The sequence below is a fragment of the Dipodomys ordii genome, unplaced genomic scaffold, assembly GCF_000151885.1.
Source record: "Dipodomys ordii isolate 6190 unplaced genomic scaffold, Dord_2.0 Scaffold86, whole genome shotgun sequence".
Lineage (NCBI taxonomy): Eukaryota > Metazoa > Chordata > Mammalia > Rodentia > Heteromyidae > Dipodomys > Dipodomys ordii.
Window position 1 is genome coordinate 1,181,914 of NW_012267302.1, and position 24,974 is coordinate 1,206,887.

The 24,974-nt window shown below is 41.2% G+C and overlaps 1 protein-coding gene across 3 annotated transcripts in view; it reads right to left on the bottom strand.

Annotated features, from left to right (window-relative positions):
* Ascc1 (activating signal cointegrator 1 complex subunit 1) overlaps positions 1-24,974 on the bottom strand; it is a 98,865-nt gene that overhangs the window by 34,047 nt on the left and 39,844 nt on the right. For all 3 annotated transcript variants that reach the window (XR_001175418.1, XM_013025696.1, XM_013025697.1), the window contains exons 7-8: positions 19,942-20,061; positions 260-384 (exon numbers count right to left, since the gene is read on the bottom strand). Coding sequence is in view for 2 of the 3 variants with exons in the window: in XM_013025696.1 (XP_012881150.1) it covers positions 260-384; positions 19,942-20,061 (245 nt within the window). In the remaining variant the exon portion in view is untranslated. The remainder of the gene's footprint in view (positions 1-259; positions 385-19,941; positions 20,062-24,974) is intronic.

Consider the following 24,974-nt stretch of genomic DNA (forward strand, 5'->3'; position numbering starts at 1 on the left):
TCAGTCATGGCTAACATTCTACCACTTGAGCCACTGCCTCCAGTTGCAGCTTTCTGCTGGTTAGCTGCAGGAGCGGTGGGGGGGGGGGCGGTGAAAGTCTCTCAGATTTGTCTGTCTAGACTGGCTTTGAATGGCAATTTTCAGATCTCAGCCTCCTGCATGAGCCACCAGTCCTTGGCTAGGCATTCTATTTAAGCCTCTATTTAAGACTCTGAGGCCGTGTTGCTTAAAACCACCCTGAAGCTCTATGAGAACTTACCATTGGGGTCTTTCCTGAATAGTGTATTCATGACTGTTGCATGCAGTTTCACACTGGTCCAGTCTTTCACTATTAGTCCCGATGCCTGGAAGCGTTCTAGCACTCGATCAACTAACTCTTGCAGCCTGCAGAGATTAAAGAATTCAATACAGAAATCTTAGTAAACTTCTCTACCCTGACTACTGATTCTACATGGAGTGCTTGCTCTGTGACAGTCACTGTAAAAAGCCTCATCAGCATAGGAAGAGGATGCAGCCCTACTATCACAGAGGTCAGACTGAAGGTCACTGTCTGGTCAAGAAGACAGGCTTAGCCCAGTACCACTGGCTCACCCCTTTAATCCTAGCTACTCAGGGACTCAGATTAGAATTTCAGTTTGAAGCCAGCCAGAGCTAGCTACAAAATGAAAAAAAGAAAAGGCTAGAACTGTGGCTCAAATGGTAGAGTGCTAGCCTTGAGCAAAAAAGCTCAGGACAGCACTCAGACCCTAAGTTCAAGCCCCAGGACCAGCGTGTGCGCGCACGTGCGCGCACACACGCACACACACACACACACACACACACACACACGTGTGGAAACAAATCATCTCAGTACAGTACATTATGGGGAATGTTCAACTCTACATGTGAGGCCCGGTTTTCCACAGTAGGTCTAAATGTGACCTTCAAGGATCATCCAAAAAACAGGAAAGGCACTTCAAATGAAGAAGTAGCACGTGCAAAGATGCTATGGCATGCAAGACCATGGTGTAAGGTCTGTTCCTGGATAGCAAGCAGACTCTGCCCTCTTTGCAGCGAAGTCTCCACCCACTACCTGTGATACCTAGGCAACTGGCACACCTGGAAGAGGTCACATCTGCATCCGCTGAGGTCACATCTGGATTCGATGTGGCCACACCTTTCCCCAACTCTTCCATAGATAAGGCCTAGCCTAGTGCCAGAAGCTCTTTCTCAGCTGCGTGGAGTGCCAACCTGGCCTGGTGCCAGCCAGAACACTGAATAAATCTACCCCTTACCTGAATACCACATGCGTGGTATTATTCTTACTCGGCAGCCTCTTCGTTAAAAACCTAATACAGGGCATTTATGGAAAACTGCCAATGTTTTACTATTGCTATAACAGTGAGAGAAGAGGGATAATGGAGATAAGCAGTGGTCAGACAGTGAGGAGCCACTGTGAAACTTTTAACAGGAATGTTGTAACCCAAAGTCCATTTCTGAAAGCTGACCCTGTGGTAAGGATGGTCAGTGTTTCCTAAGTGGAATGTAGAAGGCAAGAGTGCAGCAACATGGGGATCAGGTTGGTGACTGCTAAGAAATAAGAAACAAGAGAAATAACAAATAAAACACACCAGGACAAATCATGTGGTCCTCATAAGTTATTATTCCTAGTCCACCAATGAGAAAACTAAGGCACAAAGAAGTTAGAAACTTAGCCAAGGTCATATAAGTACTAAAACATAGACTGGGGCTATAGTCAGTGGTAGAGTGACTGTTCTGGGTTCAATCCTCAGCAACACACACAAATATATAATACACACAAAGAAAATTCCCTGGGTAGAGGCACAGCTCAAGTGGTAGAGCACTTGCCCAGAAAGCACCAGGCCATGGATTCAATCTCTAGTACTGATGAGGAAAGGGAAGAAATTTCCTTAGGGGTTGGAGGTGAAGCTCAGTGGCAAAGTATGTGCTTAGCATGTTCAAGGCCCTAGGCTCAATCCTAACACCAAAAATATTTTTCTTCTTGGCAGTATGAGGGTTTCAATTTGGGGCTTCATGCTTACTAGGCAAGAGCTCTATCATTTAAAACATCACCAACCAAAAAAAGTAAATAAAAATAAAAACATAAAACATATGCTCACCCTTTTCGCTTCTGTTATTTTTCAGGTAAGGTCTTGCTTTTTTGCCTAGGCAGTCCTGGACTAACATCTCCCTGTTTAAACTTCCCATATAGCTGGGAAGACAGATGTGTACCACCATGCTAAGCCTTTTATTGACTTAGACAAGTTCACTTAAACTTTTTTCCCAGGCTGTCTCCAAATCTCAATCCTTCTGACTTCAGCCTCCCAAGCAACTAGTATTACAAGCATGAGCTACCATACCTAGTTCAGACATTTTTTAAAATTTTAAAATAAAATTTAAAACATAGACTAGTTGCTATCTGGCTTCAGAGTCTATACTATTAAGGACAGCACTATAAATGAAGAAGTGATAAAGGTCTAAATTACAGCAAGGACAATACAGGTGAGACAAGAAAATGGATTCAAAAGAGCTTTGTGAGTGATGACAGGTGCCCATTCAGACATAGCGTTAGGAGGAGAAGTTGAGAATGGCTCCCAATTGTTGCTAAGAGTGACAAACTGGGCCATTACCACGGCGGGAAGGTGTAGAGAATCAACTGCTCCTTGCTTTGTGCTATTCAGGGAAGAGTTAATGCTGATGATTCTGCCATCTATTGCATGGGATACCAAGTTGGTCATGTCCAGGAGGAGACAGAAATACAAGCCAAGAGCTCAAGAAAAAGTCTATACAAAGATAGAGGTATGGGGTCATAAGTACTAAAAGTGTGGTTAAAAACATGGGAGGGGCTAGGCACCTTTAATCCTAGCTACTCAGGAGGCTGAGATCTGAGGATCATGGTTCAAAGCCAGCCCAGGCAGGAAAGTCCATGAGATTCTTATCTCCAGTTAATGACCAAAAAACTGGAAGTGGCACTGTGGTTCAAGTGGTAGAGCACTAGCCTTGAGCCAAAGCACTCAGGAACAGAGTCCAGGCTCAGAGTTAAAGTCCTACAACCAATTAAAAACAAACAAACAAACAAACAAAAAAAGCAGCAGCAGCTTAGGATGTTCAGGCTCTGAATTCAAGCCCCAGGACTGGCAAAAATAAAAACAAAAACAAAACCTGGGGGAACTGGGCGCCAAGGGCGCAAGCCTGTAATCCTAGCTACTTGGGAGGCTGAGATCTGAAGATCATAATTCTAAGCCAACCCAGGAAGAAAACTCTGAGAGACTTTATCTCCATTCAATCAACAAAAAGCCAGATAGAGGTGTGGCTAAAGTGCTAGAGCACCAACCATAAGCAAAAAAGTTGAATGCAAAGCATTCCATCCCTTTCACTCCCCCAACAACACAAACAAACAAACAACAGCAACAACAACAACAACAAAAAACTGTGGGAGAGAGGCAGTCCTGGGAAAGAGGATTCAGAGTAAGACAAGAGTTCTAAGCAGAGCCTCTAAGATGTTTACCTAAGTAAGGCATTGAGGAGAAACCAACAGAGACAATGATGAGGATGAGAAAGTAGGAAAAGGAAAACTTTAGGGAGAATCACAACAGGGAATAACCAGTAACACTAGGAAAGAGTGAGAAAACACATTATTTCCCATAATTGGAAACCTATGTATGTGAAAGCAGGGTTGTTGGTACACTGGAGACAAAAGTCTTGTTCCTCCAACCAGGATGGGGGAGGGGGAGGTGATAGATGCATTTTACTCTTTTAAGAAACAAAGGAAAAGAGTGGGGGAAAAGCAACTAAGTAGATACTGAGCTAAGGGATGGTTGGTTTTGTTTCTATTGAAAATACTAATTACAATAAACAATTATCCAATAGAGAGCTGTAACTTGAAACCCAAAGGAGACAGGAAGAGATGGTGTTCTCAGAGGTGACAAGGATACACAGGTAAACAAAACAAGAACCGGCCCTCACCAGCTTACACTCCAGGGAAAGGAGACAGCAAACACAGGTGCACATATTTCCTCAGGATGGTTCTAAGTACTAGGTAGAAAAGGAAATGAGAAAAGGGGAGCGTAATTAGGCAAGGCCAGGAATGCACTACTTTAGATAGGGCAATCAGAGAAGGTCTCCTTGATAAACTGACATCAGAGCAGAGATCTGAGGGAAAAGCATTCTAAAGAGAGAATAGCACATGCAGACATTGGGGCAGGCATATGTGAGACATGATTGAGGAAGGATAACAAAACCACTGCTAGAAGTGAAACAAGACTGACGTAGGAAGGACCAAGTCACACAAAACTGGCATTTACTGTGAAATGAAGCAAGCAGTCCTTGGAAGATTTCATCATGTTGCCATGCAGAAGACAGTGGTAGAGGCAGGATGGTATCAGGAAGGCAGGAGGCCACATGTACCCAGGAAAGTAGGGGCAACAGTGGGATGTGGGGGATGACAGAATTACGAATACACTGGAGTCAAGAGGCCAAGGTGATTCTAAAAGAGCATATGACAAGAGAACAAACACATTCAAGGGTTCATGAGAAATTCTGGAAGCCCAGTGATGAGATGGAAAGGCAGGCTAAAAATGAGAGGTGAAGGCTGTTGGGGGTCAGGCAGGATGACAAGTGGTCTTGGAGGTCACAGGAAACAATGAGGTTTTTAAAGAAGCAGAACACACAAGAAAAAATTAAAGTATGAGAACCAGTTGAGAGAAGTTACCAAACAAAATAAATAAATGTCTAAGGCCTTGGGGTCAATCCCTAACATAGCAAAGGATAAAAAAGAAGGTAAGGAAAGAAGAGAGATGGTCTTTTCTTAGCTATCTTAACTTCTTTTCTGGTTATTATAATCAACATTTCGACTCACTACCTGACTTTTGAAATGGTAATTCTCTATATCACAGCTTAATATAACAATAAAATTATGCTAAAATTAATAAACATGCCCATTAGAGAAAATATGGTCAAGCCCCACAACTGAAAAAAATTAAACCTAGATACTAAGGAGGTTAAGATCTGAGGATCACAGTTCAAAGCCAGACCTGGCAGAAAAATCCACAAGATTCTTTTGTTGTTGTTGTTGGTGGTGGTGGTCATGGGGCCTGAACTCTGGGCCTGGGCGCTGTCCCTCAGCTCTTCAGCTCAAGGCTAGCACTCTACCACTTGAGCCACAGCACCATTTCCGACTTTTTCTGCTTATGTGGTGCTGAGGAATCGAACCCAGGGCCTCATGCTTACAAGGCAAGCATTCTACCACCGAGCCACCTTCCCAGTCCTCCATGAGACTCTTATCTCCAGGTAACCACCAGAAAACCAGAAGTGGCACTTGTAAGGTTAATTTAATAAGTACGATTAATTAGGTAGCTGATAAAGAGAATGCTATGCAGTATTCAGGCAGGAAGAGAAGTTTATTGTTTTATGGAACTGCTCCCCTAGCCATGCATGGCATGGTGAAGACCACATGGTGGAAAAGGGGTGGACCCAGGTCTGGCCAGAGTTCAAGTAGGGAAGGGGCAAGAAGAAGGTGTGGAAACATAAGGGAAAATGTGGCCACAATGGCTGCAATGTGACCTCAGTGCCTGGGTTCCTGCCCCAGTAGGATGAGAGGCAAGACTGGCCTGGGATATGACATTGGAGGAGAGGGAGGTGACTGCCTACATGTGCCAGTTACCTAGGTGACACAGGTGCTGGGAGGAGACTCAGCCAAGAGGAGGGAAGAGTCTGCCTCACCTTCCCAGGGCAGACCTTACAGCACTGTGGCTCAAAGTAATAGAGTGCTAGCCTTGAGCAAAAGAACTCAGAAACAGTGCCTAGGCCCCAAGTTCAATACCATGACTGTCAAAAAAAAGAAAAGAGGGTCTGAGAAAGTGGCTCAGTGGTAGAGTGCTTGCCTTGCATGCATGAGATCCTGGGGTTCAATTCCTCAGCACCACATAAAGAGAAAAAAGCTGAAGTGGCACTGTGGCTCAAGAGTTCAGGCCACACGACCAACACACACACACACACACACACACACACGCACGCACGCACGCACACACGCACGCATGCACGCGCGCGCGCGCGAAAAAGAAAAGGAAAAAGAAAATGGAAAGTGTAGCAAAATCTAAAGAGGATAACTTAACCTCATCAAGTATTTCTGTGGATGATGAGATTATGAAAACAGCAAGTAAGACATACAAGGTTTCAAAGTTTCTAAACAAATAACATCATTACAAAATAGTATATTTTTTTATTTTTATTATATTTTTTGTCAGTTGTGGGTCTTGAACTCTGGACTTGGGCACTGTCCCTGTGCTCTTCAGCTCAAGGCGAGCCCTCTACCACTTGAGCCACAGCGCCACTTCCAGTTTTCTGAGTGATTTACTGGAGATAACAATCTCACAGACTTTCCTGCCCAGGCTGGTTTTGAACTGTGATACTCATATCTCAGCCTCCTGAGGAGTTAGGATTACAGTCATGAACCATCAGCACCCGACTAATGATAAAAATTTTGACAGAACACCACAGTGTAACTTAAATCTGAAAACAGCCACACACTCTAAAACCTACCTAAATTAAAAACACAACAGAATGATGCCTAATTCTCCATTGTTAGAGAAAAGTAAACCATGCAGGAAGAGGGAGCAGGAAATATGAGAACCAAGAAACTAAAGAGTAACTGAAAAGCCAGGCGCTGGTGGCTCACGCCTGTAATCCTAGCTACTCAGGAGGCTGAGATCTGAGGATCAAGGTTCAAAGCCAGCCCGGGCAAGAGAGACCATGAGACTCCTATCTCCAGTAAACCACCAGAAAACCGGAAGTGACGCTGTAGCTCAAGTGGTAGAGTGCTCACCTTGAGCTGAAAAGCTGATGGACAGCGCCCAGGCCCAGAGTTCAAGCCCCATGACCAACAACAACAACAACAACAAAAAGAGTAACTGAAAGACACCCATTTCCAATCTTGTCTTTTCTTTGTCTTTCAGAGAACTGGGACTTCTGCCAATTTATTGACTCAGATTTTTGAAGGAACTAAAGCCCTTCAAAAGGTCCTAGTCTAATCTTCTGTTTTATACAGAAGGAACTGACAGGTTGTGTTGCTCAAAGTCAGTGACAGAAGCACCTGGATCTAAGTCTTGGAATCTGACTTGCCATTATTACCTCCATGAAGAAAGGCTCTGCACCACTCATGGCTTCATCACTGCACCCAAGATACTGCCTGACTGACATAGTAGACTTGCTCAATAAACTGATGCTGCCTGCATATGTGTATGAGAGTGCTATTAAGAGAACATTAGTTGGGGGGAGGGGTGCAGGCATGGCACAGGTGGTAGAGCACCTGACAATGAACAAAAGTGTCAGAGACCAAGTTAGAGTCCCGGTCTCAAATAAAAAATACAAAAAAGGCATTTGGGCTTAATCATTAAGTTTCAAGTTGATATCATGAACACTACATTCCACAATGTCACCTTCTTTCTTTCTTTTTTTTTTTTTTAGGGAGGGGGGTCCAGTCGTGGGGCCTGAACTCTGGACCTGGGTGCTGCCCCTCAGCTCTTCAGTTCAAGGCTAGCGCTCTACCACTTAAGCCACAGCGCCACTTCAGGCTTTTTTTTTCTGCTTATGTGGTGCTGAGGAATCGAACCCAGGGCCTCATGCATGCAAGGCAAGCGCTCTACCACTGAAGCACCTTCCTAGCCCAATGTCACCTTATTTCTAACAGTATGTTCTTTCCATTCTTATTTGATTGAATGAGTCATAAAGTTACCTATGCCTTCACTTCTTCCCAAGAACTGAAAGTTTAATGCATTAAATCTAAGCTCTGAGTTTAAAGCTATCAGAGATACACATTACCCTATCTAGCTATACAATGTTAGCAGCACTCTACCACTGAAACCACAGCTCTTCTGGAGTTTTGGGGGTTTTGTTTTGCTGGTTAATTGGAGTTAAGAGTCTCATAGACTTCCCTGACTAGGTTGGCTTCAAATTGCAATACTTAGATGTCAGTATCCTGAGAATCTAGGATTAAAAGTATAAGCTACTAGCACCCAGCAGATTAATTCTTAAATAAAAGTTCCTTAAAGCAAAGCCTATTTTCCCCATGTTTGTATCCATTTTGGTACCCAACAGTGCCTGGCATTTTGTAAACACTAAAGCATTTATTTGTATATATTCATCCTTTACCAAGCAACGTCTTAGCACCTTTACTGATCTCTTATTAAATTGTAAAGTGGTTTTATGAAGCTTCTATTAGTAGACTGTTAGGTTACCTGCAAATAATGAAAATGTTGTCATCAATTGTGTCTGTTTTATAGCTTAGGTATTTGCCATAACTACCAGAACCATGTATTTAATACTATAGGTAATTATAGACAGATACGTCTTTCTTTTTTTTTTTTTTTTGAACTCTGGGCTTGGGTGTCAACTCAAGGCGAGTGCTTTACCGCTTGAGCCACAGCACCACTTCCGGTTTTCTAGCGGTTTATTGGAGATAGAGTCTCGTGGAGTTTCCTGCCCGGGCTGGCCTTGAACCGTGATCCTCAGATCTCAGCCTCCTGAATAGCTAGGATTACAGGCGTGAACCACCAGCGCCCAGCTCAGATACTTATTTCTGGTTATAATAGAAATACAGTATATTATCATTCAATATGATTGTCAATTGTTATTCTAAAATAGTTTATCATATTAAGTAGTATCATATTATTTTTACTTTTTTATTAAAAATGAGCTGAATTTTATGAAATACTTTTTAGTCATGTATTTAAATATCGCTTTTAAATTTGACCTTTTGATAGGAATATTATTAGATTTCCTAGTTGCAATTCATTTTTGCATTCCTGACATGATGGACCAGTTATTTTACTCCTACTCTACACTTTTATAAAATTGCTAAATCAAGCATTTTTTACTATTTTTTGTGTCCAATATTGATTCTCATTGCTACTGCTCTAATTTGGGACCTCTTTTCTTCTCCTTTAGACCACTGGAATGGCTTTTAAATATTCTATCTTGTTCCTGACTCTTCCTTTCCATCACATCTGTAGTATATACTTGTTCTAAATTTATATGGGGAGGGAGTGTAGTTGAGGAGGTAGGAGAGAAGGGATGGTAGGGGAAAAACAAAGGAGGAGGCAACAATGCTTGATAGGAAATGTACTCATTACCTTGCTCATGTAACTGTAACCCCTTTGTACAGTATTTTCACAATAAACTTATTTAAAATATTTATATAGAACTATTGGGGAGAAACTAGGTTCTTAAAACATTGGTTATTGGCCAGGCAGTGGTGGCTCACGCTTGTAATCCTAGCTACTCAGGAGTCTGAGATCTGAGGATCACAGTTCAAAGCCAGCCAGAAACTAGGTTCTTAAAACACTGGTTATTGGCCCGGTAGTGGTGGCTCATGCCTGTAATCCTAGCTACTGAGGAGTCTGAGATCTGAGGATCACAGTTCAAAGCCAGCTAGGCAGGAATGTTCTGAGACTCCTATCTCTAATTAACCACCAGAAAACCAGAAGTGGTGCTATGGCTCAAGTGGTAGAGTGTTAGCCTTGAGCTGAAGAACTCGGAGATAGCGCCCAGGCCCAGAGTTCAAGCCCCATGACTGACAAAAAACAAAACCTCTGGAAATTGCTGAACACATACAGTTTGTTTCTATTTTCCTGCATAAAGGTCTTGCACATGTTTTATCATATATATTCCTAATTTACAGTATTTGTTGCAACAGTGAATAGATGGTATTTTTTTAATGATGGTCTCTGTTGGTGAATATCAGAGTGTAGGAAAACAACTGCATTCAATATACTGATCTTTACACTAACCACCTTCCAAAACTCTGATTTTTTTCTTTTTCTTTTTTTTTTGCCAGTCGTGGGGCCTGAACTCTGGGCCTGGGCAGTGTCCCTCAGCTCTTCAGCTCAAGGCTAGCGCTCTTCCACTTGAGCCACAGTGCCACTTCTGGCTTTTTTTGCTTATGTGGTGCTGAGGAATCGAACCCAGGGCCTCATGCATGCAAGGCAAGCACTCTACCTACCACTGAGCTACCTTCCCAGCCCAAAACTCTTGATTTTTTTCTATTGAGTTGGTAACTGTAAACAACTATGTTTCATCTCTGGTCAGAATATGTGAGAATCTGTAAGATACCAACTTATTGAACTTATTAACTTTACTTTTTCTTATATAGTATACAATCATATGTAATCATTTTGTTCAAGTTTTCCATGCACTTGAAAAAATATGAATTCTCCAGTGCTAAGTATATAATTTCAGAGATAACTATTAGCTCAAGCTTGAATCTTTTTATTTCCTAGTGCTGGAGAAAGAACTCATGATTTTTAACATGCTAGGCAAGAACTTTACAATTGATCTTGCTAATTATTATTCTTTATCTTTAGTAATTTTATATCTGCTTTATCTAGCATTAGTTGAGAGATATACTGCAATCCTATGATGGTAGTTTTCTTTTTTTTTTTTTGGGTCCGGTCGTGGGCCTGAACTCTGGGCCTGGGCGTTGTCTCTCAGCTCTTCAGCTCAAGGCTAGCGCTCTACCACTTGAGCCACAGCGCCACTTCCGGCTTTTTTCTGTTTGCTTATGTGGTGCTGAGGAATCGAACCCAGGGCCTCATGTATGCAAGGCAAGCGCTCTACCACTGAGCCACCTTCCCAGCCCAATGATGGTAGTTTTCTTAATTTTTCCTTAATAAAAAATAATTATACAAATGTTTACTTAATTACTTTGAGTTGATTCTATTAGAATCAACCATTCTACTAGAATGGTTACATCTTCTTGGCAAACTGGGACATTTATTATTGTATGTTACCCTTTCTTTGGATAATAATATATTTTCATATTTGATATTAATGCCATTATAACTATTTCTTTTGGTATTTGTCTAATATATCTTTTGTATTATTCTAAACATGTCTCCTACAGAAAACACATAAATTAAAATCTGGATTACATCAAATCATATGATATCTTCCTTAACAGGCAAGATCATCCATTAACATAATTTAATTATCATAGTCTAGACTTCCTTAGCTGGTAGATGAAAAATTCTGTAGATGTCCATTAAGTCCATTTGCTCTACAGTGCAGTTTAACTCTGAAGTCCACTGTTGAATTTTCTGTTTGAATATTCTAGTGATGAAAGTGTAGTGTTAAAATCAGCCATATTTGTCTCTTTCTGTACAGTAGTATTTGTCTTATGAAATCAGGTACACTAATGTTTGATGGATACACATTTATAATTATATCTTCTTGATGGAGTGTTCTCTTTATTAATACATAGTTTCTTTCTTTTTATCTCTTCTAATTTTGGTTTGAAATCTACTTCATCAGATATATCAGTATAGCTATTCCTACCTGCTTTCTACTTCCTTTTCTTGGTATATCATTTCTATTCTTTCATTTTTGGTCTCTATGTTGTTTTTGCAAGTTTCTTTCTTTCTTTCTTTCTTTTTGTGTGTGTGTCCTGGGACTGTGTGTGTGTGTGGTGTGTATGTGTGTGTGTGTGACTTGAACTGAGGGCACTGTCCCTGAGTGTGTGTTGTGTGTGTGTGTGTGTGAGACCTGAACTGAGGGCACTGTCCCTGAGCTCTTTCGTTCAAGGCTAGTGCTCTACCACTTGAGCTACAGCTCCACTTCTGGCTTTTTGGTGATTACTTGTAGATAAGACTTTACTGTCTAATCTGACTTCAAACCACATCCTCAGATATCAGCCTCCTGAGTAGCTAGGATTACAGATGTGAGCCACGGTACCCAGTTTATACTACTTTTAATCCAATCAGCCAGTCTATATCTTTTTACTATAGAGTTAAGAGACCTATAGATTATTATTGAGAAGCATCTGCTGATTCCTGTGATTTTGTTGTTTTATTTCATGGATGAATCAAGTACTATTTAATTTTCCTCCCTCCCCCTCATCTTAGGAATTTGCTGGCTTCTTACTGAGTTAATTCTTTCCAGCCAGGGCAGAAAAGTCCAAGAGACTCCTTAACCAGAAAAGCTGGACATGGTGCTACACCCAGCTACTCAGGAAACATAAATAGGATTGCAGTATAGGCTGGCCCAGGCACAAATCTAAGACCCTTTCTCAAAAATAACCAAAATAAAAAAGACTAAAGGCATGCCTCCAGAGGTAGAGCACCTGTCTAGTAAGCTTAAGACCCTGAGTCGAGGAGGAGGAGGAGGAGGAGGACGAGGAGGAGGAGGAGGACGAGGAGGAGAAGAAGGAGGAGGAGGAGGAGGGGAAGGAGGAGGAGGAGGAAATCAAATGAGGTATGGTATATGAAAATAGATTAATTGTGAGAAAAAGAAAAAGTTGGTGAGTTAGCCTCATATTCTTAATAAGATGTAAGAAATTCATTCTGCTAAGGGGCTAGGTAGAGACTTGTGTGGGTAACAGGCAAGACAGTACAGCATGGTGTTCAGCAAGTAGATCCTAACCATAAACTGGAAGAGTAAGTAAAAGGTTCCCAAGACAAATTCCTCACCTGAGTAAGCTTTAGCACACCCAAGTATGCATCAGTAAGTACAGCTCCATTATCTAAGCTCTGCTTCCAAAGGAAAAATATTATCTAAGTGGTTCCATCCTTTTAAGGGTCAAGCACTTCATAGTCAATCATTTTAAAGAATCTTTTCATCTATAATATGTGAAATCACATGAACAAGTTGAGTGTGTGTATTTTTATTACAACACGCTCTTTCCACCTTGCCTCTTGCACTGGCCTCCTCTTCACACACAAAGAAACATACAAGATTGAATGAACCTTAAAATAACAGGCCATGTCTTACTTTTGTATCAATTGATAAAGCCTTGCAAAATACCTAGCATAAAAGAGACTTTCAAATAAGTTGTTGTTGTTTTGGTATGTTTTGGTTTTTATTGCCAATTCTGGGGCTTGAATTTGGGACCTGGGTGCTGTCCCTGAGCTTTTTTTTGTTCAATAATGTTTTACCACTTGAGCCACAGCTCTACTTCTGGCCTTTTTTTAATTAACTGGAAATAAAGAACCTCATGCACTTTCCTGCTCAGGCTGGCATTGAACTGCAGTCCTCAAGTTCTCAGCTTTCTGGGTAGCTAGGATTACAGGCATGAGCCACCAGTACCCAGATTCATTAACAGTTTTTTCAATGGAATTAAACAAGAGGTGAGTAAGTTCTCAGAAAACTGTAGGTTTGAGGGGGAAAATTGGCAAATATTCTTCAAATGACTTTACTTCAAATGGCTCTACTTGTGAAGGGGAAATGATAATAGGAAATAGGCTGAGATTAGAAGGTTCAAAGGCCATCCCAGACAGAAAAGTTCACTAGACATATTTGTGACCAGAGCTGAGAATGGTGGTACACACCTGTCATCTTAGCTATGATGGGAAGACTTATAGGTGAATCACAGTCTAGGTGCATGCTCAAGCAGAAAATAAGAACATAACACAAGCTGGGCGCCGGTGGCTCACGCCTGTAATCCTAGCTACTCTAGGAGGAGGAGATCTGAGGATCACGGTTCAAAGCCAGCCTGGGCAGGAAAGCCCGTGAAACTCTTATCTCCAATAAACCACCAGAAAACCAGAAGTGGCACTGTGGCTTAAGTGGTAGAGGGCTCGCCTTGAGCTGAAGAGTGCAGGGACAGCGCCCTGGCCCAGAGTTCAAGCCCCAGACCGACAAAAAAAAAAAAAAGAACATAACTCAAAAATAACCAGTGCAAAAAAGGACTAGAGGTATGGCTCAGTGTTAAGAGTGCCTGCCAAGCAAGTTCAAGGCCTGAGTTTAAATCCCAATCGAAACAGTTCAGGTAAAAAAAAAAAAATGGGATGCTGGGGGGCGGGGAGCGTCGGAAGGGGGGGGAGGCAGCGATGGGAAGGAGAAACAAAGGAGGAGGCAACAATGCTTGATAATTGTAACCCCTCTGTACAGTATTTTCACAATAAATAAATAAATAGGATGCTGGGAATATGGCTCAGTGGCAGAATGCTTGCAAGCACAAGGCCCTGAGTTCAATTCCCATTAGGAAGAAAAATGATGCCAGAGGACTGAAACAAGACTTGCTTACCATATCGAAGGCCCTGTGTTTGATCCCCCGCACCCCCTCCAAAAGGACAATAAAAAGATGAAAATTACTCAAAAAAGTTCTTAATTCCATTGGTGGATTCAGTGGTATTTCACCTTTATCTGACAAGCGCTTGACAACAGCAAGTATACAGAATATGCTGACCTTGTGGGAAAATGGAGGATGTATTGACAGAGCCCTTAGCTTTCCATCCGTGTGGGGACAAAGTATGTCTCAACATCGTCTTTAGAATTAACTAAGTTAAGAGTCAGGCACCAATGGCTCATGCCCGTAATCCTAGCTACTCAAGGAAGCTGAGATCTGAGGCTCGTGGTTTGAGACCAGCCCAGGCAGGAAAGTCTGTCAGACACTTATCTCCAATTAACCACAAGAAAACAGGAAGTGGTGCTGTGGTTCAAGTGGTAGAGTGCTCCCCTTGAGCTGAAGAGCTCAGGGACAGGCCCAGAGTTCAAGCCCCATAACTGACCAAAAAAAAAAAGAAACCATTAAGTTAAAGGTGAACATATGCAATCCATATTATGTGGGAAATGAGCTATGTAATTTGTAAGCAGGGACAGGAAGGGGATATGGGGAAAGTGAGGTGGGAGCATTGTCCAAAAAAGAAATGTACTAATTAACTGACTTATGAAATGGTAACCCCTCTGAACAACACCTTAAAAATAACAACAAACAAGCCGGGCGCCAGTGGCTCACTCCTGTGATCCTATTCAGGAGGCTGAGATCTGAGGATCACGATTTAAAGCCAGCCCGGGAAGGAAAACTCCATGAGACTCATCCCCAATAAACCACCAGAAAACCAGAAGTGGCGCTGTGGCTCAAGTGGTAGAGAGCTCACCTTGAGCTGAAGAGCTGAGGGACAGCACCCAGGCCCAGAGTTCAAGCCCCACAACTGACAAAAAAAAAAATTAAAATAAAACAATAAAAGTTATCTTAAAAAAGATACATTTCCACAGTTTTTATTTCCAACATCAAACCTTTAATTATCTGTCACTGAAGACCTCTGCAACAAAAGGTCTAACCATTAAAGCAAAAAGTAAATACATGTTTTCAAATAGCCAAGCCTCTAGAGCCATAATTTGTCAATTTGACAGCCCATGCATGAGGTACTAGGTTCAATCCTCAGCACCAAAACTGTGTGTGTTTGCACACATGTGCTTTTGTGTGTGTAATTCTAGCACATTATTGCCTTTTTTTTTTACTATGATGACATTTGGACTGGTGGTATAAAAGCAATCATAAGTAAAATTATTGGCACCTGACTGTGAATTACAGCAGTGGTATCAAACTGTATTATCATGGTATATTTCCTACTATACATTCACAGTTTTTTAAAACTTCGGTTTCATTTATCCTCAAAGTAACAGCAACAATTATTAAATTTCATCCTTTGATTACACAATTTTTTAGTATTCAGTGTGGTGAACCTGGCAGTATGCATGAAGCACCTGGTGTAAACACTAAGTAGATGGCTATCTGCATTTGTAGTCTGTCTGAACTGTAAGCTGAGCTGGTCTTGGTCCATCCAATACCATTTTTAGTTGAGCATATTTCAGTTGAAAGAACAACTGACAGACAAATTGTGGTTATACAGACTTGGCTATTTGGCAGATATTCTCCCAAAAGGAACTTCAAGGAAAACAACTGCCAGCATTTTCTGCCCATAATAAAATTTGAGCTTTCAGGTGAAAATTATAGTTTTAGAAAATGTATATCAGGGCTGGGAAGGTGGCTCAGTGGTAGAGCACTTTCCTTGCATGTATAGGCCCTGGGTTCGTTTCCTCAGCAACACATAAGCAAAAAGAAAAAAAAAGCCAGAAATGGCGCTGTAGCTCAATGTGGTAGAGCGCTAGCCTTGAGCTGAAGAGCTGAGGGACAGCGCCCAGGCCCAGAGTTCAGGCCCCACTACCGGAGCCCCCCCAAAAAAATAAAGAAAGAAAATGTATATCTACCCCCATGAGCTTGGCACTCTCCCAGTGCTTAGAGATTCTCATGACACTGGTAGAAATATTAACACGTTTTTTTTGTAAGTCTTGGGGCTTGAACTCAGGGCCTGGGCTCTGCCCTGAGCTGCTTCTGTGTTCAAGGCTAGAGCTCTACCACTTGAATCACACCACTACTTATGGCTTTTTCTGTTTATGTGGTACTGAGGAATCAAACCCAGAGCTTCACGTATGTTAGGCAATCACTCTACCACTAAGCCACATTCCCAGTCCCTTAACATTTTTGGGGGGGGGGTCGGTCATGGGGCTAAACTCTGGGCCTATGCACTGTCCCTCAGCTCTTTAGCTCAAGGCTAGCATTCGACCACTAGAGTCACAGCACCACTTCCAGCTTTTTCTGCTTATGTGGTGCTGAGGAATCGAACCCAGGGCCTCATGCATGCAAGGCAAATACTCTACCACTGAGCCACCTTCCCAGTCCCAAACACTTTTTTTAAATGTGTCAATAGGTAGATATATGTAACTCAACAAACTACAATTTTCTAGTAGTATGAAATATCCACAATCATCTAAAAAGGTCATTAATATATTCCTCACTTTTCCAACCCCATATCTTATGTGAATCTGTTTTTTTCAATATATTTTAATCTAAACAACTTATAGCAATAGATTGAATTCAGAAACAGTTATGAGAACCCAGCTGTCTTCTACTTAAAGAGAACAAAAATGTAAAACTAGGCCTACTGCTTCACATTTTTGCTTGAATGATAAGAGTAATTTTTCATTACAAAATATAAAAAAGAAGTTATCATTACTGTTTTAAAGGAATGAAATTAAATTTGTTTTAATTTCCAATAAGAAAAGTACCAGTAAGTATAATACATAAATATAAAAATTCTTTGAGGTTCTCCTAACTTTTAAGAATAAAAAAAGGTCATAAGACAAAAAAATTTTGGGGGGGAGGTCTGGTCGTGGGGCCTGAACTCTGGGCCTGGGCGCTGTCCCTCAGGTCTTCAGCTCAAGGCAAGCCCACAGCGCCACTTCCAGGTTCTTTCTTTTTGCTTATGTGGTGCTGAGGAATCGAACCCAGGGCCTCATGCATGCAAGGAAAGCTCTGTACCACTGAGCCACCTTCCCAGCCCCATAAGACAAAATTTGGTGACAGCTATGTATGTTTTTTTCCCTGTGTGCCAGTATGAAAGCTTGAACTCAGGGTCTGTGCACTCTCTCTCTCTCTTTTTTTTGGGGGGCGGGTCTGGTCGTGGGGCCTGAACTCTGGGCCTGGGTGCTGTCCCTCAGCTCTTTAGCTCAAGGCTAGCTCTCTACCACTTGAGCCACAGAGCCACTTCCGGCTTTTTTCTTTTTGCTTATGTGGTACTGAGGAATCGAACCCAGGGTCTCATGCATGCAAGGCAAGCGCTCTACCACTGAGCCACCTTCCCAGCCCCTGTGCACTCTTGCTTAGCTTTTTAACTCCAGCTTTTCTGGTGGTTAATTGGAGATAAGAGTCTCATGGACTTTCCTGAGACTTTGAATCTTAATCCTCAGATCTCAGCCTCCTGAGTAGCTAGGACTGATTACAAGCATGAATCACCATGAAGACATAAAGATAGTTATAACCAAGAACACAAGTCAATGATTCATACAAGATAGCAAATTCTAACCTAGTAGAATGTTTGGAGCCGAGCAATGGTGGCTCACGCCTGTAATCCTAGCTACTCAGGAGGCTGAGATCTGAGGATCACAGTTCAAAGCCACCCAGGCAGGAAAGTTCATGAGACTCTCATCTCCAATAAACCGCTAGAAAACAGGAAGTGGTGCTGTGACTCAAGCAGTAGAGTGCTCACCTTGAGCTGAAGAGCACAAGGACAGCGCCCAAGCCCAGAGTACAAAGCCCCATGACCGACAAAAAAAATAAATAAAATAAAATAAAGAAATGTTTGGGATGCCCTAGTGTAAAATCTAGTGTGAAGGGGCAATGCGCCCCTAGTTTTTAAGATGGAGTAATTAGTATGACTTAGGCATATGCCAAGTATCCAGAAAAAGAAAACTCTTTATAATATATATTTTTAAACTTTATTTATTTATTTATGTCAGTAGTGGGGCTTGAACTCTGGGCCTGGGTACTATCTCTCAGCTCTTTAGCTCAAGGCAAGGGCTCTATCACTTGAGTCACTGAGCAACTTCTGGTTTTCTGATGGTTTACTGGAGATAAGAGCTTCATGGACTTTCCTGCCCAGGCTGGCTTTGAACCTTGATCCTCAGAGCTCAGCCTCCTGAGTAGCTAGGATTACAGGCATGAGCCACCAGCGCCTGGCTTATAATAATAATTTTTTAAATTTAAAAAAAAAAAGAAAAATCCAGGGGCTGGGAAGGTGGCTCAGTGGTACAGAGCTTGCCTTGCATGCATGCGGCCCTGGATTTGATTCCTCAGCACCACATAAACAGAAAAAGCCAGAAGTGGCACTGTGGCTCAAATGGTAGAGTGCTATCCTTGAGCTAAATCGCTGAGGGACAGCGCCCAGGCCCAGAATTCAGGCTCCATGACTGACAAAAAGAAAAGAAAAGAAAAATCCAGTAAAAGAAAGTTTATAAAATATTCTGCAGGAGTTGGGTACCATTGGCTCACACATGTAATCCTACCTATTCAGGAGGCTGAGATCTGAGTATCACAGTTCAAAGTCAGCCCAGGTACAAAAGTCCATGAGATCTTATCTCCAATTAACCACACAAAAGCCAAAATCAGAGTTGCTTTTTTTTAATACGTTTTTTTATTGTAAAAATACTGTACAGAGGGGTTACAGTTATATGAGCAAGGTAATGAGTACATTTCCTATCAAGCATTGTTACCTCCTAAACTCAGAGTTTTGACTCAAGTGATAGAGTGCTATCCTTGAGCAAAAAAAGCACAAGGACAGAGCCCTGGTTCTGAGTTCAAGACCTAGGACTGGCACATATACACACATAAAAAGCAATAAATTTGGGGGCCTGTGGGGATTCTCTATAGAGAATTTCTGATTTGGTGTGAGCCCTATTCTATCCTGCCTTAAATGAAAAGATTACACAAAAACAAATTTCCAATTTAGGGTGAGTATGTCTATACACCAAAGGCCTCAAGTCAACTAATAAATGGTGCTACCACTGAAAATACCTCTAGATTCCTCAGAAATAGCCTAGATATCAGCCTGAGAATGTCAGAAAGTATTTAGGTATGAAGTAAACAAAAATTAAAAATCATAAACACTTTCACAATGTTTTTATGTTAGTATGTGCCAAGGACTATTCTATATATTTTATGTAGATTAACTTAATAATGCATAATTCCATCTTCATTTATCCTAGAATTCACTACATTTTCATCATATCATACCTTTAACTCTCATCCTAAAGAGCTCATTTTTTCCTGCCTCTTATAATCCTGAAAAATACTGCTATTGATACCTGCTATTCAAATAACTTAGTTTTTCAGACTAAGACTGATGATTTTTCCTACAATAAATTCTTTCAAGATATTATCTTACTTAGCTGGATGTTGGTAGCTCAGGACTGAAATCCCACCCACTCAGAAGGCTGGTATCTAAGGGTCAAAGTCACTCCATTCAGGAAAAAAAAAATCTATGAGATTCTTATCTCTAATAAAACAGCAAAAATATTCTGGAGTAGAGGTATGATTCAAGAGGTAAAATGCCAGCCTTGACAGAAAAAAAAAAGTCAGTAAGAGTGCAGCAGCAGGGCCTGAGTGTAAGCCCCAGCTCTGGCACAAACACAAGAAAAGGTATTAATTTACTTAACTTCAAAAATAAAACAATGGAAGAATCAAGCATGGTGATATGTGCCTATAATACCAATGCTTGCGGGGCTAAGGTAGGAGGATCAAGAAACAACATACTTGAAAACAGACAAACTGAACGTCCATGGATGCTTTTAGGGACCTCTCAATTGAAACAAGCAAATATTCTAGAAATATACCTGTTGGAGCCATCTTTCATGTGAACTTTGGCATAAAGAACATCCACCATACCAGGATCGTCATTCATGTATTCTATCCCTGCCATTTCTACTTCCAAAGGTTTGCCCCCAGAAAGGTCACTGAAAAAGAAAAAATGTTAAATTTTTATAACTGATTAAGCAAAGAAGACTATTATATTATTAAGCTTTGTTAATACAAATTATACTAGAACAAAGTGGTGTTTTTTACTCATAATATTATCTAACTGTCCTAATTTTAAATTAATAAATGTTCAATACAGGTAACTAAAACACAACAAAGTTTTTCATTTTTTCATTTTCCCAATATTCATGTACCAGCTCCTCTAAGAGAAAAGATAGAAATGACAGCCCTGGCAAAGACATTGGTCCTCCTTTCAAGGGCTCACCTCTCCTCATTATTTCTACAACTCATCACAATGATAGATGGGAAACGAATAATAAATCTTCAGGCACAATCTCACAATATTTATGACAAGTCTTCAAGAACAAAAAAACACTTTCCACAAGCAATTCCAGTTCTAGGAACCTATCCTAAGGAAATAGTTATGAATTCAGTTACATAGTTGAACTACAACCCTTTATAAAAGAATTCCAATGAACAGAGAATGTAGTTTCATGGCAGAAGGCTTGCCTAATATACCTTGGCTTGATTCCAAACACTGCAACAAAACAAAACTCTACCAAAACAAGAATCCTACTACGAAAACGCAGAAGAAATGACAATATAAGAACGTCTCCAGGGGCTGGGAAGGTGGCTCAGTGGTAGAGTGTTTGCCGTGCATGCCTGAGGTCCTGGGTTCAATTCCTCAGCACCACATAAGCAAAAAGAAAAAAGCCAGAAGTGGCACTGTGGCTCAAGTGGTAGAGCGCTAGCCGTGAGCTGAAGAGCTGAGGGACAGCGCCCAGGCCCAGCTTTCAGGCCCCAGGACCAGACCAAAACAAACAAACAAACAAAAAAGAACATCTCCATTTGCAACCTCTGATAATATAATGGATCAAGATAACGATCTGAGGGCTGGGAAGGTGGCTCAGTGGTAGAGCACTTGTCTTGCATGCATGAGGCCATGGGTTCAATTCCTCAGCACCACATAAACAAAAAGAAAAAAGATAACCATCTGAGGCTACAGGCTAGAAAAAGTATAGAGACTCCTAAATAGAGATGTTCTGGGAAACAATGAATCATGGTGACATATCTAAACCCACTGATCAAACTTAACATTACACATAAACAGATAGAAACAGGCAATATATGCCTCTTGATATAGTAATTCCTCCCTGCATAGCACTCTGCAGGCTGAAGCATGAGGATCTTGAGTTCAAGGCCAGTGTGGGCTACATAGTGAGACACTGTCACCTACTCAGAAAGTTTCATCATGGAACCACTTGGACAGGAAGATTAGCAACATTACTTGGAAGTCCAATAACAGGGACTAACTAGATATGAACAATAAAGCTTTCTGGCTACAGATATGAATATGTGTGCAAGAGACAGGGTCAAAAAATTCATATTCTCTGTGTGTATGCATACATTGAAAGTCCCTGGAAGGATACACAGAAATTAGTAACATTCCAAGCCTCCAGAGAAAAGAGCAGGTGGTGGTGGTGGGACAAAGTGATGAGGGAAGTCTCTATTTTGTATCTTTTAAATGTTAAAAAAGCTAAACACACAAAAATGAATACACTGATTGTATTCATAGGATATCAAAGAACAAGCAAAACTAATCTATGATAAGAGAAATCAAAGCAGTAGCTATTTCCGGAAGTAATTTACTGGAAAAGGGCACAGGGTAATGGTACTGTCCCACATCCTGATGTGGGTGCAGTTATATGGTACACACATGACCAAAACTTTCTTGTTGTACTTAAGATCTGTGGGTTTTACAGTAAGTGACCCCACCTCAACGGAAAAGACACACACAGACACATAGGCATGTAGAAATATGAGCTTATATCCCCAAATTATTGCTAATTTTAAGTAGTAAGATTAGATTACAGGTGATATTTTATCTAAAATGCTTAGCTTTATAAAAATTAAAGGGTAGGGGGTGGGGAGGATTGGGTGGGGGGCGGGGGGAGGATGGGAAGAAATGGGAAGGGGAAACAAAGGAGGAGGCTACAATGCTTGATAAGAAATGTACTCATTATCTTGCCCATGTAATTGCAACCCCTCTGTACAGTATTTTCACAATAAAAATAAAAAATATATATATAAAAAAATTAAAGGGTATTAATTTTATATGACCACCATTTTGTCTTCTTCCCAGATCCCTTAAAACAAATATATCTTTTAACCAGAAAAGGCCTTGTTATGACAAGCTAAAATCCAACTAAAAATCAGCTCAAAACATACTGCCCTCCCTAAGCATCTTGAGCCTTGACCCCATCTTATCCATTCCTGTAATCTAAATTATACCTGGCAGAAAGCCTTATGTAAACTGAGTGCTCAATAGAGCTCTGCTAAACGCCAAATGGATGTTCTATCATAAAGTGGGAAGCTGTTCCGGATGACTCTGAGAAGAATGTGGTCATAGAAAAAAAAGAGTGGGGGTTTATTAGATGGGGGTGTGGTGGCATGTACCTGTAACCCCAGATACTAAGGAGGTTTAGGCTGGAAGATACAAGTTTGAGGCACAATAGCAAGTCCCATTTTGAAAAAGAAGAGAAAAAACTCTGGTACTAAAAGATAAAAGAATTTTATAATTTATCAAGGATCACTTCTAAAATGGTCAAAACTAGCTTCATTTAATTGCAAACTCAGACTATAGGAATATTCTTACTTTAGGGGACAAAGTAGTGTGGTACTATGATTTGAACTCAGGCTTTGTGCTTGCTAGGCAGGCATGCTACCACTTGAGCCATACTCCCAACCCTTTTGCTTATTTTTTTACATATGCACCAGGCTGGCCTATACTGTTATGCTTCCAACACAAACTGATGATAGATATACATCATCACGCCCAACTTGTTATTAGATCAAATGGGGTCTTGTAAGCTTTTTTGCTTGGGGTGGCCCTGAACCATGATCCTTCTAATTTCAATTACAGAGCAACTAATTATAGGTGAAAGTCACTATGCTCTGGCCAGGCACTGGTGGCTCATTGTAATCCTAGCACCTAAGGAGGCTGAGATCTGAGTATTGCAGTTCAAAGTGAGCCTGGGAAGGAAAGTCCATAAGATTCTTATCTCCAGTCAACCACCAGAAAACTGGAAGTGGAGATGTGGATCAAAGTGATAGAGGGCTAGCCTTGATCAAAAGAGCTCAGGGATAGCACCCAAGCCCCAAGTTCAAGCCCCACACATGACCAGGAAAAAAAAAAAAAAGAATTCTAATTTGTAGCAAGTCCTGATGTCTTATGCCTGTAATACAGAAGGCTGAGATCAGAGGATTGCCATTTGAAGCCAACTCCAGGCAGAAAAATCCATTAGACTTTTATCTCCAATTAAACATTAAAAAAAAAAAAAAGCCAGAAGTAGAGGTGTGGCTCAAGTGTTAGAGCACTAGCTTTAAGCATAAATGCTCAGGGACAGCACCCAGTTCAAGTCTTCAAGTCCTTGTACTGGCTAGTATGTGGGCGTACACACACACACACACACACACACATACACACACACACACACACACGAAATTTGATTGAAGAATCGTACACACACACACACACACACACACACGAAATTTGATTGAAGAATCCCTTAAAATGTCACAGTCATATTTATTATCTCACAGAAAATTTAATTAGCCAGGTGCTGGTGGCTCACGCCTGTAATCATAGCTACTCAGGAGGCTGAGATCTGAGAATCGAGGTTCAAAGCCAGTCTGGGCAGGAAAGACCATGAGACTCTTATCTCCAATAAACCACTAGAAAATCAGAAGTGGCTCTGTAGCTCAAGTGGTAGAGTGCTCACCTTGAGCTGAAGAGCACAGGGACAGCACCCAAGCCCAGAGTTCAAGCCCCACAACTGACCCCCCCCCAAAAAAAGTAAATAACTATATTAAGCAAATACCCAATTAAGAAAAATTATGACTCTGATCGTAAGTCTCCCAGTAGCCACTTCTAAGATGTGGACATTTCAAAACACAAGCTAAGCTTGTACATGACTAGTACTTGGCCAAGAATTCTAATTTGGGCCAAGTGCTGATGGCTCATGCCTGTAATTTAGGAGGCTGAGATAGGATTGCAATTTGAAGTCAAGTACTAGAATCAAGAACATCATAAAGGAGCCTGCCATTCAATTTTATCAAAGCACATTCTGGAATACTTGTTTGAAAAACCAGTTTCATACTAAATCCATGCACGCACGCATGCACACACGCATACACGCGCGCACACACACACACATACACACCCCAGTTTGGGTTTTATCTTTAGTTTGTTGTGTGTGTATATACGGTTTTTTGTTTTGTTTTGTTGCCTGTTATGGGGTTTGAACTCAGGGCCAGGCACTGTCTCTGAGCTTCTTTAGCTCGAGGCTAGTGTTCTTCCACTTGAGCCACAGTGCTCTTCAGGCTTTTTTCTGTTTATGTGGCACTGAGGAATGGAACCCAGAGCTTCATGCTAGGCAAGCACTCTACCACTAAGCGCATTCCTAGCCCTGTGTGTATGTTTTTAAGACACAAGGTCTTGCTTTGTTGCCCAGGCTGGCCAGACTCCAAAGGCTAAACCAATCTTCCTGCCTCAGTCTCCCAAAAAAGTTGGGACTACACACACACACCATGGCTCCCAGCTTCCCGTATATTTTTTAAATGCTAACCCAAAATACCACCATATCATTGCCCTATATTACATTTCATGTTATCAATTCTTAGGGTTCAATACAAAAAAGAATCGTGTTTAAATATAATTTCATTGTTGTTATTAAGGTGTTATACAGAGGGGTTACTATTCCATAAGTCAGGGTAAAATGTTTTACATTTTCTTTTTTTTGTTTTGTTTTTGTTTTTGGGTCCGGTTGTGGGGCCTGAACTCTGGGCCTGGACACCGTCCCTCAGCTCGTCAGCTCAAGGCTAGCACTCT